This window comes from Chelon labrosus (genome assembly GCF_963514085.1).
Source record: "Chelon labrosus genome assembly, chromosome: 6".
NCBI classification, from domain to species: Eukaryota; Metazoa; Chordata; class Actinopteri; order Mugiliformes; family Mugilidae; genus Chelon; species Chelon labrosus.
Window position 1 is genome coordinate 29,262,263 of NC_140342.1, and position 17,878 is coordinate 29,280,140.

The 17,878-nt window shown below is 42.1% G+C and overlaps 1 protein-coding gene across 1 annotated transcript; it reads left to right on the forward strand.

The window, feature by feature from the left end:
* The first annotated feature begins 4,164 nt into the window (after positions 1 to 4,164).
* LOC311489725 (uncharacterized protein) lies at positions 4,165 to 15,993 on the forward strand. Its single transcript, XM_084546946.1, has 2 exons — positions 4,165 to 4,588; positions 13,707 to 15,993. Exons 1-2 carry the CDS (start codon positions 4,417 to 4,419, stop codon positions 15,035 to 15,037), a joined length of 1,503 nt encoding a protein of 500 aa, XP_084403072.1. The 5' UTR covers positions 4,165 to 4,416; the 3' UTR covers positions 15,038 to 15,993.
* The last annotated feature ends 1,885 nt before the right edge of the window (positions 15,994 to 17,878 follow it).

Genomic DNA, 17,878 nt, shown 5'->3' on the forward strand with positions numbered 1-17,878 from the left:
GACATTTTCACCAGCAGCCATCATTCACTATCAGAGAAACAAGGAAAACTGTTTTCATCCTGAATATGTGACGATAAGAAACTTCACTAAAGAATAAATGTTGAGTTTCTTTTCAAATAACTTGTGTGCTTGTGTTTTTTTATGAAGCGACTCAAATGTAGGTTACAAGATGTTTTCTTTTGGACTGAGGTCAGAAGTTTTTGTTGGTCATGCCTATAACTCAACTTTCTTGTCCTTGAGGAGTATGCTTGGGTCAGTGTCCATTTGAAAGATCCAAAGCAAGCTCTAACTTCCTGGCTGACGTTTTGAGATATTGCTTCAATATATCCACACAATCTTCCTTCCTCATCTATTTTCTGAAGTGCACCAGTCCCTCCTGCAGCAAAGCACCCCCACAACATGATGCTGCCACCCCTATGCTCCATGGTTGGGATGGTGATCTTGTCTTACTGGCTTGCTCTTCCAATCAAGTTTTTAAAATGATTTCATTGATAATCTCAGCTGACTGTTCACTTCTGTCTTTGATGCGTTGTTATTGGGGCTGGTCAGTGGAGTGTTTTAGAGACTTCTTCCTTCTTCATCAAGCCAGCAAATCAATACTTCAAGTTGCTACATTGTCTTATTGTTCATCATCTCATGGTAAAAAGTGGTATTAAAAGGGTAGCGCTAGCTAGCATGTGAAACAAAATGCATAAATATATTTGTGAACTCTCATTGGAGGTTTCATAGGAAACTTTCCATTAAATTTTCTCAGACATATTCTACCAGGATCCAAACTCTCAACTCTCACAAATGATTGTGGGAGTTTTTCACAGTTTCTCAGCTGTAGATTCTCACGTTTCAATCACTGAGAAGGCTGTAAATCTTTTTCCATAGGTGGTACAATGGTATGGCCTCTTACCTATAGAAGTGAGAGCTTTCATAAATATATTACCCAAATTTTGTAAGAATGCAGCATCTCACCTGTGTGGACAGTAAGAAGGCAGTAGCCTTTTCCCACAACTGCAACAATGGTATGGCTTCTCATCGCATGTAATATGGTAATGGTCTTGTATATATGAAACGCCTGCTCTACCCATAGGTACTCAAATCACTTTACAGTCACAATGACAAATCCACCTATTGGTTCACACAAGTGCCAAGCAATGGGAGCAACTCTGGGTTGAGTTTCTTGTTCAAGGCCACTCCAGCATGTGGTCCATGTACTAAGGACTGAACTGCTAACCCTGTGGTTTGTGGAAAACCTGGTCTACTGTCACAGCAGCCATAATGTGGCTTCTCACGTGTGTTTACATGTGTTGTATCCTTTCTGATGAACAAGAGAAATACTCTTGACGTGCACAGTGTAGAAACATGTTTCCCTGAACAATGAAATTCTTCTTGCTGCCACTTTCCAACCGCTACACACAACAGTCCATGTAGCATTAGCTGTGCTAGTTAGCCTCTTAGTATGTTATCAGTCTTGTAGCTGAGTGTCTTTTATGGAAGTATTTCTGTGCCATCTGAGGTTGAACATAAATTTCTGAGGTTGAATTTTTCAGCATGAAAATAATAAAAAATCATCAAATTTCTAGCTCTGAGGGTTTTTTTTTTCAATGTTAAAAAAAATTCAACCTCAAAAAATTCAAACTCAAAAATCAATTCAACCTAAAAAAAAAAATTCAACCTCAAAAAATACAACCTCAAAAAAAATTCAACCTCAAGACTCAATTGGCGGGATATTGGATGAATTGAGACAGAGATCGATTGCTTCTCCCTGGTTACCCGGATGTTGAGTCTTTAGGTTGAATTTTTTTTGAGGTTGTATTTTTTGAGGTTGAATTTTTTTTGAGGTTGAATTTTTTTTTGAGGTTGAATTTTTTTTGAGGTTGAATTGATTTTTGAGTTTGAATTTTTTGAGGTTGATTTTTTTTGGTTGAATTTTTGGAGGTTGAATTTTTTTTAACATTGGAAAAAAAAAAACTCAGGGCTAGAAATTTGATGATTTTTTATTATTTTCATGCTGAAAAAATTCAACCTCAGAAATGTATGTTCAACCTCAGATGGCACAGAAATACTTCCATAGTCTTTCCTCTGTGTCTTCTCCATACTGTGTGTTTCCGTTCATTGGTTAGTTCATTTAGACCAGACCTGGGCATGACACGGCCCGCGGGCCGTATACGGCCCTTTGGCTGACTCTGACCGGCCCGCGTAAAGCTTGTCATTTGTTTTCGACAGAACTTTTTTTTTTTTTTTTTTTTTTGCGTGGTGTCCTAAGTTAGCATGCTAATGCCGTGTTAAACACACTGTTATTTGGCTATCGGACACTTTCAGTGTTTAGCCCGTTGTCTGCTAACTGGTCTGCTAACTGGTTACAAAGACATAGTGACGTTGCTAACCGGTACATCGTTACTTTGTGTCAGAATCTCCGTTAACATATTTTAGTATTATTGGTCCACCGTATGAACTTCAGAGCGCCGCGCTGCCGTACCGATACGCTGAGCGGTTGCCAAGGCAACCATGAGACGTTGACAAGTTTGTCAATAAAGGTGGGAGGATGAGCTGAATGACGTTCCTGCTTGACGCACGCAAAATAAATGCGGGTCAGTTCTGATTCTGATACATCCAGAGGTGGACAGAGTACACACCTTCACTACTTGAGTAAAAGTACAGATACTCCTTGTCAAATATTACTCCAATACAAGTAAAAGTAGCTAAGTCAAAATATTACTTAAGTAAAGTACTAAAGTATGTGCTTAAAAAAATACTTAAGTAAAAGTATTTAAAAAGTATCTCAGGAAATACAGGAAAGGAAAGTAGCTTTATTGTCATTATACAATCCACTGATGCGATTCAGCTACAGATATGTTTATAGCTCAAAAATAAACAAATAAAGGCAAGAAGCCTCAGAACACAGACTCAGCTGCATTCATCAACAAATGCAATTTCTACATATTGTAGTTACATCAGCCTTAAACTTGATTCATTTGTTTCTCTTGATAATTTTAAAGTCATGCTTAAAGATCATTTTGTATTTTCATGCCCTTGTTTTTAATTACTAGTTTTCATGATATTGTATATGTGTTGTATGTGTGTTTACTCGACATCATTGTAAATGAGGGCTAAGCCCTCAATGATTTTTTCGAGTTTAAATAAATCAATTCAATTCAATTTGAACACATCATGAAGTATATTTACCAATACCTAAACATTTATTGTAACATTCAGTTTTGTAACATTGATGGATAAACAACTTGTTGGCTAGTTTACTTACACTTATATCATGTATCACAGCCAAAAATGAGCCGGATAACCCACATACTCAAAAACTGTACTTAAGTAGGCCTACAGTACTCAAGTAAATTTACTTCGTTACTGTCCACCACTGGATACATCGAAAATATTATCTTGCGGGCCTTATGGACCTTGAGTTTGACATGTGTGGCTTAGGATCGATTGAGTCGAATGAATGATCATTTATTTAATAAACAGTAGTATTAGCCAATATAAATATTATATATGGTCATTTAAAAAAACAAATCATACTAATAGATTAACAGTTAATAAATAAATACATTTTGTTTATATTTTAAAAGTTCATTGGTACAGATTTCATTAAAGATTTAATTAACTGCACTTTATAACTTAAATTGCCCCCTGTGGACAAATAAAGTTTTCTGAATCTCAATCTGAATCTGAATAATAGAATGTGTTCATTGTAAAGCATTTCAAGCTTTAAGTATGACTAATTGCTTTCTTGATCATCCCTTTACTAAAAACACCAGCACAAAATAAAACATACCAATGTTGCGGGCGCAGGTTTGAGTTCAGCCTATTGGCACGGCCCTCCAAGATATTTACGATTTCTCATGTGGCCCCTTGAGAAAAATAATTGCCCACCCCTGATTTAGACCGTTCTGCAGCACGGCTTTTCAAAATAAAATCACTTGCTGTGAAGGTCCAGTAGTAGCAGTGAGTAAACATCTATATGACTCTTGAATTAAAAAATTAAATTAAATAAAATTTTTATTGTGCTGTAGACTTTAAACCATGGACTGTATATAGAAAACAAATATATATTTAGAGATGAATATGAAACAATAACAGTGTCAGGGTGAATAAACTTAGTCTTCATTTCAAATAATATAGAAGTTAAATCAATCTGTTGATGTTTGTTTTGTCTTTGGGGAATGCAGAGTTAATATTCCTGCTAGAAAATGATGATATGATCCGAAATGAGAGATTTAAAAAGATAGCGGGTAAAAATGTTGACTCTCCTCCTCTGTCGGACCTTTATCGTGGGACACCAGGCGGAAGTGGTTTGTTTTTTAAAAGCCGTCGGTAGTGTTGTTGTGTTGCTGTGTTTGTGGTCTGAGCTGGAAGACGGTTGTGTCGTGTCGTCGTGTCCAGATAAATATTAGAGCTGTTGAAGTAACAATGTCTTCAGCTGAGAGTTTGAGAGAGTTGATCATCGAGCGACTAACTGCTGCTGCTGAAGAAATATTCAGAGTCGTTGAAAGAACTGTCGTCCAGTACGAGGAAGAGATCGATCGTCAGCGCAGACTGCTGGATATCACCTGGAAACCCGAGATAAAGTTACACAGAATAGGTGAGTAGAATATGGCGGAGTGAAGACGCAAACTCTTGTGCTCCTCACCTATATCGAAATTCAATTCAACTCCCTGAAAAACAAATGGGACACCTCATTGTCAGGACCGGCCGACTAGGATGCCTTCACCCTTCCCAACGTGGTGATTTTTATTTTTTATTTATTTATTTATTTTGTCCTTTTTGTGTGTGAAACGATTTTTTTAACTATTTGACTCAAAGCTGAATTGAATAAGATGCATATTTCTGAGTGATATAAACTCATGGAAAACATTATTATTCAACAATTTATTTTCAATACACAATAACAAAAATAACAGAATAAAATAAATATCTTTCTTAAACAGAAACCTGTCCTGCTTAACTTAAAACTGTATAAATTAATATAAAAAAATAGAAAGCAGAACATTCCTCTTGTAATAGTGCAATAAGAAAAGTGTAAACAGAAAGTGTGAGGAAAAGTTGTTGCTTTGTTGTCTTCTGGTATCTTCTTCGTAAGTGACAGTATCTCGACCAATGAGGTGTTACACACTACACCTGTTTCTCACAGTATTACAGGACAAAGTGCGTCCCGTTTCAGCTCAACGTGGGCCGCGTACTTTAGTTTCTAAATATGAGGCGATTCCGTTTTTCACAGGATGGTTGGCAACCCTAGCCACTCTGGCAAAACTACAGAAGCTAGAGCTAACACCATCCCCAACTCACAACTCATCTGTGAAGATCTGAAGGGGATGCAAGCTCAAACACAGACCACCTCAAGTTCCACGCTCACTGACCACAAACAAATCAATGATACATTTGCTGAGTACGTTGGTAAATTATATACATCTGAGTGCACCACCGGCCCTGTGGAAGCAGACTCTTTTTATCAGGTACTGAATCTACCCAGACTGAACAGTACTTGGGGGTCTACTCTCAATAATCCATTGACAGTTGAGGAAGTCCGGCCGCCATTAGCCACACACAGTCTGGGAAAACACCTGGGCCCGACGGGTTCCCAGTGGAATTTTTCCAAGAGGTTCTCTAGCGAGCTTTCCCCATTACTTTTGAATATGTACAATGAAGCCCTCTTGCACGGTCAGCTGCTACAAACACTGAGGCAAGACTCAGTTTGTTTAATTCCCAAAAAAGACAAAGACCCCCTTTGCTGTGCCTAGCCAAGCACCTTGAGAAGGTTCTCCCAGCCCTCATTTCACCCGATCAAACAGGATTTATTCAGGGACGACACTCCTCCTCCAACACCCGTAGGCTCCTTGACATAGTGTACACCCAGTCGGAGTCCTGTTCACCTGAAATTATTGTAGCCTATTGTAGCCAGGGTTTCCTTTTCGGTACCCTTTCAAGATTCAGCTTTGGACCCACTTTTATTTCCTGGGTCAAATTACTTTACAGCACCCCCTTAGCCTCACTTTGAACAAATGAGGTACAATCAAGCTACATCCCTATATACCGTGGAACGAGACCAGATCACCGCTGCTCTTTGACTTAGTGATTGAGCCGCTTGCAGTTTCCTTAAGACAGTGTCGCTCCTTTTAGGGGATAATTCGAAGTGACAGGGTGTACAAGGTGTCACTGTATGCGGACGACTCTACTTGTATATATTTCCATGCTGCAGTGTCCCCTCCACCCATTCTGTGTAGGCTGGAATGGTTCGGGAAACTCTCTGGCTACAAGATCAGTCCCTGCCTCTATGTTCCCCTTCAAAAGAGTGACATCCCACTTTAAATACCTGGGGATAACTGTCCCACGCTCTTTTCAGCTATTATATAAACTTAATTTATCTCCTTAAATTGACAAATGCAAACAAGATTTGGAGCATTGGCGCCCACGTTACCATTATCATTGGCTGGGTGTGTTAACTTGCTTGAAATTAATATAACTCCTAATTCCGTATATCTCTTCCAGAATACCTCCGTATTCATTTCCAAAAAGAAGTTTAGTTCTCTTGATAGGATATTATCTAATTTCATCTGGGATGGCAGGCAGCCTCGGATTAGTAAGGCCTTTCTTCAAAGACCCAAAACATTGGGAAGGATGTCCATGCCCAACCTTCTCCATTATTATTGGGATAGCAACATTCAGAAAGCTATCACACATGTCCACAGCAATCCTCTTGAGGATGCACCTGAGTGAGTAAAGATAGAAGCACACGGTCTTCCTTTTCACCCCTCCGTCACTTCCCCATTACCTCTGGCAACTCGTTCATCATACATCAATCCGGTCATTGCTCACACGCTTAAAATTTGGTCCCAGTTTAGGAAACAATTCGGCCTGCAAAAAGCCTCCTTAATGGCACCCGTTGTGTCAAACCACCTCTTTAAACTGGCCCAGTTAGCTCTGTCTTTTCGCACGTGGCACAGGGACGGGATACAAGTTGTTAAAGAGCTGCATACTGAGGGGGTATTTGCATCCTTTGCTCAACTGGCAGGAAAATTTGGCCTACCCCGGTCGCATTACTTCTGCTACCTTCAGATTAGGGACTTTGTCCAAAAGGGTTACCAACCTTTCCCTGAGTTACCTCCAGAGACACCCCTAGGTTCTTTTCTTGCCACAAAGGCAGATCATAAGGGTGCCATCACAAGGATCTATGACACACTAACCAACATAAATCCTCAGCCCACTGCCAATATTGGGACTCTCTGGGAGGAACATCTTGGCACACCTCTCTCTAATGATCTGTGGCTGTCAGTTTTAGAGCAAGTGCACTCATCTTTCTTTATGTAGTAGATATGACCTTATACAATTTAAAATTGTTCACTGTGTTCACTTAACCAAGGCCAAACTGGCTAAGATTTACTCCAATACCGATCCTACATGTGACCGGTGCGAACAGGCACCGGTCACATGTAGGAAAACACGTCCCCCCGCATCCGCCCAGATATTGATGATCCAAAACACGTGCATTAACGTGTTTTGGATATGTCCCATCCTTCGTACATTGTGGCTTGCAATATTTATCTCCTTGAGTGAGGTTTTTCGTATGGTTATTGATCCACATCCTTTGATAGCTTTATTTGGTGTAAGACCTGGGCACTGTGACTGGCCATTAAATATGTACAATGTTGTAGCCAAATACTGTTAAATTGGAAGAGCTCTAAACCCTCATCCCATGTTAGGTGGATCAGGGACATTATGTCTCACCTTAAGTTGGAGAAGATCAAATTCTCTCTGAGAGGTAATAAGGACAAGGTTTGGATGCCTTTTCTGACTTTTCGACATTACTGATGTGACAAACTAGAACTAGTAGAGGATTCTGCATATTTGGGTGAAGACTGGTGACTTAATCCATTGTAGTTTCATTTCTTTCTCCTTTATTTATTTTACTTTTATTATAACTATTATTATTATGGTCATTCTATTCAGCCGTTTTACTTCGTTCTGTTTGTTCTTTATCACGTTATTTTTTTCCCCTTGTATTTTCTTTTCCTTTAGAGGATCTAGGATCATGAGGGGTGGGTGGGGGTCTATCGTGCACATTTACTGAATCTGTGATTTGTATATGTGTTTAACTAAAATGTCAACAAACAAACAGAACAAGTGCAGCTAACGCTACAAAGATCCAAGACGGTGCCGCGGACGGACGCCTCGGTACTGTGCTCTCTTGTACTTCTTACTATTTTACTTTTTAGTGTAGTTTTCTGCACTCCCTCTGCTGTTGAAATTAGCAGGGAAGAACTCTTGAACACAGGGCTATCCAGTGCCGGATTTTTTTGTCCCGTTTTCACTCAGCCAGATTGTTTTTTGGAGATTCTGGTCGAAGGATCAGCAGCGCTCTGTGGATTTAGACGGAGACGCCGGTGCAGGAAACGAGCTGGAGTGCACTACGGCTGCCGGGCTTCCAGACAGTTCCGTGCGAATCACTGCACGGAACTGTCTGGGAAGTCAAAGGGAGGAGGAACGAGGTTCTACATTAGTGAAAGTTGGTGTACAGATGTCACAGTGTTGAAATCTGCTGTGTTGAAAGCTGAAATCTGCTAAGCCTGCAGTGAGAACTACGAAGAGATGGACAGACGAGTCAAAGATGCAGTTACAGGCCTGCTTTGACTGCACTGATATGAGCGTCTTTGAAACAGCAGCCTCAGACCTGGATGAACTGACTGACACTGTGACATCTTACATCGGCTTTTGTGAGGACATGTGCGTGCAGACCAAAACCTTCTGCACGTTCAACAACAACAAAGCATGGTTCACTGCAGAACTGAGACAACTATGCCAGGACAAGGAGGAGGCCTACAGGAGTGGGGATCGGGACCTGTACAAGCAGGCCAGGAACAAGCTGACAAAGGAAATCAAGGCAGCAAAGAGGAACTACACTGAAAAGCTGAAGGACCGTTTTTCTGCCAACGACTCTTAATAATAATACATTTTATTTATAGGCGCCTTTCACGACACTCAAGGTCACCGTACAAAATTGTTTAAAATAAAACACAGTTCAAATACACAAAATAGACACAATTAAAGTACACAGAAGCATTATATAGAACATATAGTTACATACAAATTACAGATAGAATGGGAGATAGAAGTGAGACTATGGAATGAAGTAGGCCTGTCTGAATAAATAAGTTTTGAGCTGAGATTTGAAAGTGGTGACTGAGTCTGAATTTTTTAAGTGTTCTGGGAGGGCGTTCCAGAGGCAGGGGGCTGAATGGGAGAAGGCTCTAAACCCCATGGTGGTCAAGCGAGCAGGTGGGATGGTGAGTCGTGATGAGGATGACCTAAGAGTGCGGGCAGGAATGTTTATTTGGAGCAGGTTAGTGAGGTACTGAGGGGTGAGGTTGTTTAATGCCTTGAAGGTGAGAAGTAGGATTTTGTAGTTGATACGGAATTTGACAGGAAGCCAGTGGAGTTGCTGCAGGACCGGTCTTATGTGACTCATGGAGGGGGTTCTAGTGATGATACGTGCGGCGTAGTTTTGAACCAGTTGTAGCTTATGGATGGATTTGTCAGGTAAACCAATTAAGAGGGAGTTGCAATACTCCAGACGGGATGTGACCAGGCTATGGACAAGAGTGGCAGTATTTTCAGGTGAGAGGGATGGACGGTAGGGATGGGCAGAACGAGGCTTTGTGAAACAACGAAACGTTCGAAGCAATTGCGCCGGAATTGTGTCGAGGCTTCGAAACAACCCGACACACGTAACTCCATGGTGACATCTAGTGGCCTGTTTTGGTAACATCACATTTTGACCATGAAGCACAACTGCTTCAGACAAAGAATATAAGTAGGCGACATGGAACGCACCTTTTCGTAAAAACCTCGGCCCGAACGGCCGAGGTTTGAATCCCTGCTGATGCCTAAAGTGTCTGAACTAGTTTATCCCAGAGAAAATTCAGCATTTTATACATATCTGCTTGTTACAGATGTTTTGCTATTTCAGTGTCATAGTATGTTATTTGGGAGGTACTGCCTGCCTTTAAATGAACCTAACACTTGAATTTCTCTTGGGATTAATAAAGTATCTATCTATCTATCTATCTATCTATCTAACACTCACTTTTAGACATTATTACGACTACATTTAGAAAATACAGGACATCTTGGTAGTTTAATGCAGTTTGAAGCAAAAAAATTCTCAGGTTCGTAAATTGGATTGACAGCAGGAGTACAACAGTTTACAAAACATTGTTTAATATTTTAGGCGTAGGCCTACAAGCTTTGTGTTTTCTATAGTTGTTATTATTATTATTATTATTATTATTATTTATTTATTTTTTTTAAATAAAGGTCAGACTCGAACCCTGGGCCGCTGCAGCAAGGACTCAGCCTCGGCACATGGGTCACCAGCTCTACCCACTGAGCTATGCGGGCGACATGTTTCTAAACATACCTCTATGCAGTGTGCCAGCAGCAGCAGCAGGAGGCCTAGGTACGGGGGCAGCTTCCTCTGTGTCCCGGAAAACTACAGAGTGACAGCTCCTCAGATGGCGCAACATGGTGGATGTATTATTGCAATAGGCAAGGGACCTGTCGCATAACATACATCTCACCATATGAGGGGTTTCTAGATGGAAATGCTCCCACGCCACTGAACGTGTTCTCCTACGTGGCATCTCCATCCTTAGCCTATCTATATCCTAACCTAACCAAACACTACAACTGTAACCTAGTCTACTTCGCGCTAATCTGCTACTATCTAATATTAACGTCACTAGACTATATCTATCTAAACTATCGCTCACTGTCAGCCTGTCAATTAATCTATATCACTAACCTTATCTGTCAATCACAAAATCAATCGCTATGTCTCTATATGTCGCAATGTCGCTATCTCTCAAAATATCTCTCCTCACACAAAACCCACGAAAATTTGTTTGTTTGTTTGAATGGCTTTTAAGCATTGTGGGACTTGGCTAATTAGAGTGCCCCCTGTTGAAACCAGTTTGAACCACCACGAAGCCTCGCTCAGCCATGGTCACGTGACATGGGCGTTTTGAACCACACTTCGAAACACTTGCGTTTCGGAAGCTCGACACTGTTTTGAAACGTCAGCTTCGAGCGTCACACCCCTAATGGACGGAGATGGGAGATATTGCGTAGGTGAAAATAGGCTGAACGGGTGATGTTGTTAATATGAGAATGGAAAGAAAGTGTGGTTGGATGACAAGGATGACACCCAGACTCTTAACCTGGGGAGAGGGGGAGACTGGGGAATTGTCAATTTGAATAGAGAAGTTATTTAACAACTACGCCAACTGTGTCAACTCTTCTGCAGTTTGGAAAGGCCTGCAGACCATTACCAACTACAGGAGACCATCCCCCCACCCTGTGGGGAGCCCCCGCCTGGCTATAAATAGATTTTATTTATAATTTTCAAACATTAATCTTAGGGCCACGTTGAGTGAGGTCGGCCCGCGGGCCGCCAGTTGCCCATCCCTGACCTAGACTCTGCAAGGACCCCCGCACGGGTCCTATTTGTGGACTTCAGCTCTGCGTTCAACACAGGGTTCGAATTACGGGGGAGCTAAGGGGAGCTCGGCTCCCCTGAAAAGGACCTGGGCTCCCCTGAAAGCCTACTTTGAGACATTTAGGGGGAGCTCTAAAACACTGTCCATTTTTGTGTCGCATATAGATTTTGATTTTCTGTACATTAAGGTTCCTGAAATAAATAATAATAGTAAAATGTGTCAATGTTGTGTGTTTATTCGCTCATTACATTACTATTTCCGAACATCTGTCTCCACTAATAAATGCAATGCTGTGTCTCCTGTTGTGACCATCCATGCGTGGCGGCGCTGCACTCAAATCACTACGTTTACGTCACCACTTGAACTTCTCACTGAGTTGGTAAGCCTAAACGCGGTTGATTCAGAACCGTGGACAGAGCTGTTTGCCCTAACACTGACAGCGTCTGACGCAGGGGCCAAGTGGCCGGGAAAAGTTTCCCGGTCGGCCGGCCGGCCGAAGGATTTACGCAGCGGATCACAAATTGAGCGGCCGCGAGGCGAACGCGACCGGCCTGAGCTTATCAGAATCATTGACGTTACTAAATTCTCCGCAAATAGCGGCCAAATACTCCCATACATATATATATATATATATATATATATATATATATATTATCTAGTATTATATTGGGGGGGGGGGGGGGGCGAACACGCACCGAAAGCGTTAAAGTCAGTCAGGGAGGATCGGAAAATAGGGCTCCCCCGAAAACCACTTTGTAATTCGAACCCTGGTTCAACACCATCGTCCCAGAGCTCCTCCACCAAAAACTGTCCCAGCTCACTGTGCCCCTCTCCACCTGTCAGTGGATTACCAGTTTCCTGACTGACAGGTGAAACTGGGTAACTTCACATCCAGCACCCGGTCCCTCAGCACTGGCTTCCCCCAGGGATGCGTTTTCTCCCTTTACACCACTGACTGCACCTCAAGGGACCCTTCTGTGAAACTCCTGAAGTTTGCAGACGACACCATCGTCATTGGACTCATCCGGGACGGCGACGAGGCTGCATACAGTAGGGAAGTGGAACAGCTGGTCCTCTGGTGCAGTCAGAACCACCTGGAGCTAAACCCGCTCAAAAAGATGACAGTGGACTTCAGGAAGAGACCCCCATCAACCCTTCCTCTCACAGTACTCAAGGACAGTCCCTACAGTAGAGTCATTCAGGTTCTTAGGGTCCACAGTTTCACGGGACCTGAAGTGGACCTCCCACATAGACTCTGAAAGGAAGAAGGCCCAGCAGAGGCTGTACTTTCTGCGTCAGCTCAGGAAGTTCAACCTGCCTCAGGAGCTGCTGATCATCTTCTACACTGCAATAGTCCAGTCTGTCCTGACCACATCAGTCACAGTCTTGTTTGGATCCGCCACCAGGCATGACAGGGACAGACTGCAGAGAACAGTCAGGTCTGCAGAGAGGATCATTGGTACCGACCTTCCCTCCATTCAGGACCTGTACCGGTCCAGGGTCAGGAAGCGGGCCAGTAAAATCTCCACAAACCCCCTCACACCCTGGTCACAATCTGTTCAGACTCCTCCCCTCAGGCCGGCGTTACAGAGTGCTGTACGCCAAAACCACCCGCCACAAGGACAGTTTCTTCCCCCAGGCTGTCGCTCTGTTGAACTCTGACCAGTCACAGAGTGTGAGTCCATCCACATGAACAATAAACAATACTGCACTACTGCATATAGTCACTGTACAAAACCCTTGCTTGGGGTATATATCTGCTCTTATTCTATATTTTATGTGTATAGATTGCGTATTTTTTATCTTAATTTTATTCTTAATTTTCTTCCCGTATTTAAGTTTGTGTGTTTATGTACAAGAGAGTAAAGCTACTGGAGTCAAATACCCTGTATGTGCATATACTTGGTCAGTAAAGCGGATTCTGATTCTGATGTGGTTAGCCTAGCCACCGTAGCACATGTTTGTCACGTCACTGATCTATCTTCAGTGGTGTGCTACAAGAAACACTCAAAATACATTCTCCATGATTCACTAAACATTAACAATGGTTAGATAGGAAGTTCTTGGAAAAGGTCTGCTGTAGTGTGGACTGACTTTACTGGCAGCAGCCAGTGTGTCGGTGTTCCGTATTAAATTAACAGTTTAAATGTCACCTGTGTTTTCCTGTCATCACATTAGTAACATTTATGTTGTGTCTCTTTGTCCCTCCAGACCTCCCACAGCAATATGTCTGGACAGAGGAGGTTCTCAGGAACCAACAGCTCTGTAGCCAGGAAAGGAACTCTACTCTGGGCCAGGAGGAACCAGAACCTCCACACATTAAAGAGGAACAGGAGGAACCAGAACCTCCACAGATGAAAGAGGAACCGGAGGAACCAGAACCTCCACAGATGAAAGAGGAACCGGAGGAACCAGAACCTCCACGGATGAAAGAGGATCAGGAGGAACCAGAACCTCCACGGATGAAAGAGGACCAGGAGGAACCAGAACCTCCACGGATGAAAGAGGACCAGGAGGAACCAGAAACTCCACAGATTAAAAAGGACCAGGAGGAACCAGAACCTCCACAGATTAAAGAGGAACCGGAGGAACCAGAACCTCCACGGATGAAAGAGGACCAGGAGGAACTCTGCATCAGTCAGCAGGGAGAACGACTTGTGGTGAACCAGGAGACTGATTCCTTGATGGAGACTCCTACTGAGGAGGAGAGTGAGCTCAGTGAACCAGAACCAAACGGTGACCAGCTCCTCTTTAACATCTCTCCCATATCAGAGAGTCAGTGTGATACTGACACAGGTAGAAAGTCTGTAAGATGTGATGTCTATGGAAAAACCTTCAAGCATGAGTACACACTGAAAGTCCATCGCAGAACTCACACAGGTGAAAAACCGTATTATTGTGAAACATGTGGGAAAACCTTCATTCAGAGATTTAATTTAACTCTCCACATGAGGACTCACACACGTGAGAAACCATATTCTTGTGAAACATGTGGGAAAACCTTCAGTCAAAGATCTACTTTAACTATCCACATGAGAACTCACACAGGTGAGAGGCCATATTCCTGTGAAATATGTGGTAAAACCTTCAGAGATAGATCTACTTTAACTAAGCACATGAGGACTCACACAGGTGAGAGACCGTATTCATGTGAAACATGTGATAAAACTTTCAATCGAAGATGTCATTTAACCTCCCACATGAGGACTCACACAGGTGAGAAACCGTATTGTTGTGAAACATGTGGGAAAACCTTCAGTCTAAGATCTATTTTAACTGTCCACATGAGGACTCACACAGATGAGAAGGCATATTCATGCGAAACATGTGGGAAAACCTTCAGTCATAGATCTATTTTAACTGTCCACAGGAGGACTCACACAGGTGAGAAACCGTATTCTTGTGAAACATGTGGGAAAACTTTCAGTCATAGATCTACTTTAACTAAGCACAAGAGGACTCACACAGATGAGCGGCTGTATTCATGTAAAAGCTTTAGAGAAAGATCTACTTTAACAAAACATGAGGACTCACACAGGTGAGAAACCCTATCCATTCAAAACATGTGGGAAATGTTTTAATACAAGTAGTATTTTAACTGTCCACATGAGGACTCACAGGTGAGGGGTTGTCCTCCTGAAACAGCTGTGGGGAAAAACATCTCTGGGAAGACGAGCTTGTAGAAAATATGTCAGAATTTGTTCAGTTTCAATGTTGTGGCAGACATCTGATCTAATTATTCTCTGAGATGAGGTTAAAACAGATGAAAGGAGACACCTCTCTCTCTGACTGGGACGACCATCTAACAGGACAGGGAGAAGATAAGACAACCAGACTGTGTTTTAATGGCGAGAACTGAAAGAACATGGCTAACAAAACAACTCTTCCAGAGACTGCAGTACCATGTATAGAAACTGACAATGTATCAGTGTGATGAAATCCTTCTGTTATTGACAAATTTGACCAGGATACCATAATCTGTATTCTTTCCTCTTGTCTGTCTCTCACATATAAACACACACCATCTTCCTCTCTGTCCTCTCAACTTGAGATAAACCAGCCAGATGCCAGTCATCAATAAGGGACACATTCCTGCAGTGACTTGACACTAGTTACCTTTAAGATCAACTCATAACTTAATCCGTATGTTTTAATAGTTTAAATGGGTTTAACCCAGATTATAGTCTGCATCAGTTGTTTTCATGTGTTTGGGTGGAGATCTTGTTTTTATATATATATATATATATTTTTTTTTTGTATTTCACTGAGTTATAGACTTTCTTAGTTAATGCATATTATGTCTACTCTGTGTTTCTATTGATTGAAATAATTATGGCCTTTTAATTTGTTTTATTTGCCCTTTATGTTAACATTAAAGACATTTTCACCAGCAGTCATCGTTCACTATCAGAGCAACAAGGAAAACTGTTTTCATTCTGAATATGTGACAATAAGAAACTTCACTAAAGAATAAATGTTGAGTTTCTTTTCAAATAACTTGTGTCCTTGTGTTTTTTATGAAGCGACTCCAATGTAGGTTACAAGGTGGTTTCTTTTGGACTGATGTCAGGACTTTGTATACATATATATGTATATGTGTATATATACATATATATGTATACGTATATATATATATATATATATATATATCAGAATCAGACCTTATTGGCCAAGCATGTTTACACATACATATATATATATGTATATGTGGACTACCACACGGGAGGGCAGTGTTTGAATCCCGTTGGGGGCAAAATGCCAGTGAAGGCAAAAACACAACTGCATCCAGTGAGGATCCTTGGGCAAGATCCTTAATGTATCCGGCCTACCTGATGAACATGAGAGTGCAGACAAATGACAGAGTCACACCGGCTCGGAGGTTCAAGGTTCGCGTCAACCTGATGAGAAATGGGCCAACCTGTGCACTGCCTGGATTGACTACAAGAAAGCTTACGACTCAATGCCACACACATGGATACTGGAATGTCTGGAACTGTATAAGATCAACAGGAACCTAAGGGCCTTCATCCAGAACTCGATGGGAATGTGGAAGACAACCCTAGAGGCCAACTCAAAGCCAATTGCCCAAGTCAACATCAAATGCGGCATATACCAAGGAGATGCACTATCACCACTACTGTTCTGCATAGGCCTGAATTCCCTCTGTCAGATCATCACAAAGAGTGGTTACGTGTACCAATTCCGAAGTGGAGCAACAATTAGCCACCTGCTTTACATGGATGACATCAAGCTGTGCGCCAGGAATGAGCGAGAAATTGACTCACTGATCCACACCACCAGGATCTACAGCAACGACATGGGGATGTCATTCGGATTGGACAAGTGTGGCTGGATGGTCTCAAAGAGAGGCAAGATGATCAGAACTGAAGGGGTCGACCTACCAGAGGGCAACATAGGTGACATCCAAGACAGCTACAAGTACCTTGGTATCCCACAGGCTAACGGAAACCACGAGGAAGCCGCAAGGAAGTCAACCACAACCAAATACCTCCAGAGAGTGAGGCAGGTCCTGAAAAGTCAGCTAAATGGCAGGAACAAGATCCAAGCCATCAACATGTATGCAATACCAGTCATCAGATATGACACAGACAAGAGGCCGAGGAAGGAAGATGGCCGCTTGAGCTCAGAGCTCCATATTTCCTCAGTGCTTAATATAAGTTTTATACTTTCACCCAGTCCAAGTTTATTACAGCTAATTCTCGCAATCTTGCTACTTTAAACTGTAAGGATCATGCCAGACGAAGGGAGAAATAAAAGAGAAGCAAAGAAAACCAAAGCAAAGAACAAACAAGACCAAGACCAAGACGCCGAGGGCGAGTATGACTTGGCTGACATTATGGCGGAATTAAAAACCCAGCGTCGGGATATTGTTAGCCGCCTGGAAGGCATCGAAAGCCGTCTGGAAAATGTTATTATGGAGGTGACAACAATGAAGGGCGCACTATCTCAGACAAACGAGGCACTCAATAAACAACATCAGCGCTTAGACGCAGCTGAACAAAGGATCTCAGATCTATTTTGCAAACAACCAATAGAGACTTACACCGAGCCCAAAAGTTGATTAGAACTCTTGAAGCCAAGACGGATGACTTAGAAAACAGAGGAAGGAGGAAGAATTTAGTGTTGTTGGGACTCCCCGAACAATCTGAAAACAAACACCTACTCGAATTCATCCAACAGAAGATACCGGAATGGCTGCATTTACCTATGGATCAAGCGGGCCTACTTGAGATCGAACGCACACATCGCTTAGGCCAACTACAACCTCGTCCAGAACCGGGCAAACCAGAGAATCCACCGAGACCAATTATGATCCGATTCTTGCGGTTTAGAGATAGTCATATGATATTCCAGGCAGCGAA

What these genes read in the sequence shown, in the direction of transcription:
- LOC311489725 (XM_084546946.1), top strand. Translation starts at nt 4,417, where the DNA reads ATGTCTTCAGCTGAGAGTTTGAGAGAGTTGATCATCGAGCGACTAACT. An exon ending in GATAAAGTTACACAGAATAG is followed by an intron (nt 4,589 to 13,706) that starts GTGAGTAGAATA and finishes TTGTCCCTCCAG; the next exon opens with ACCTCCCACAGCAATATGTC.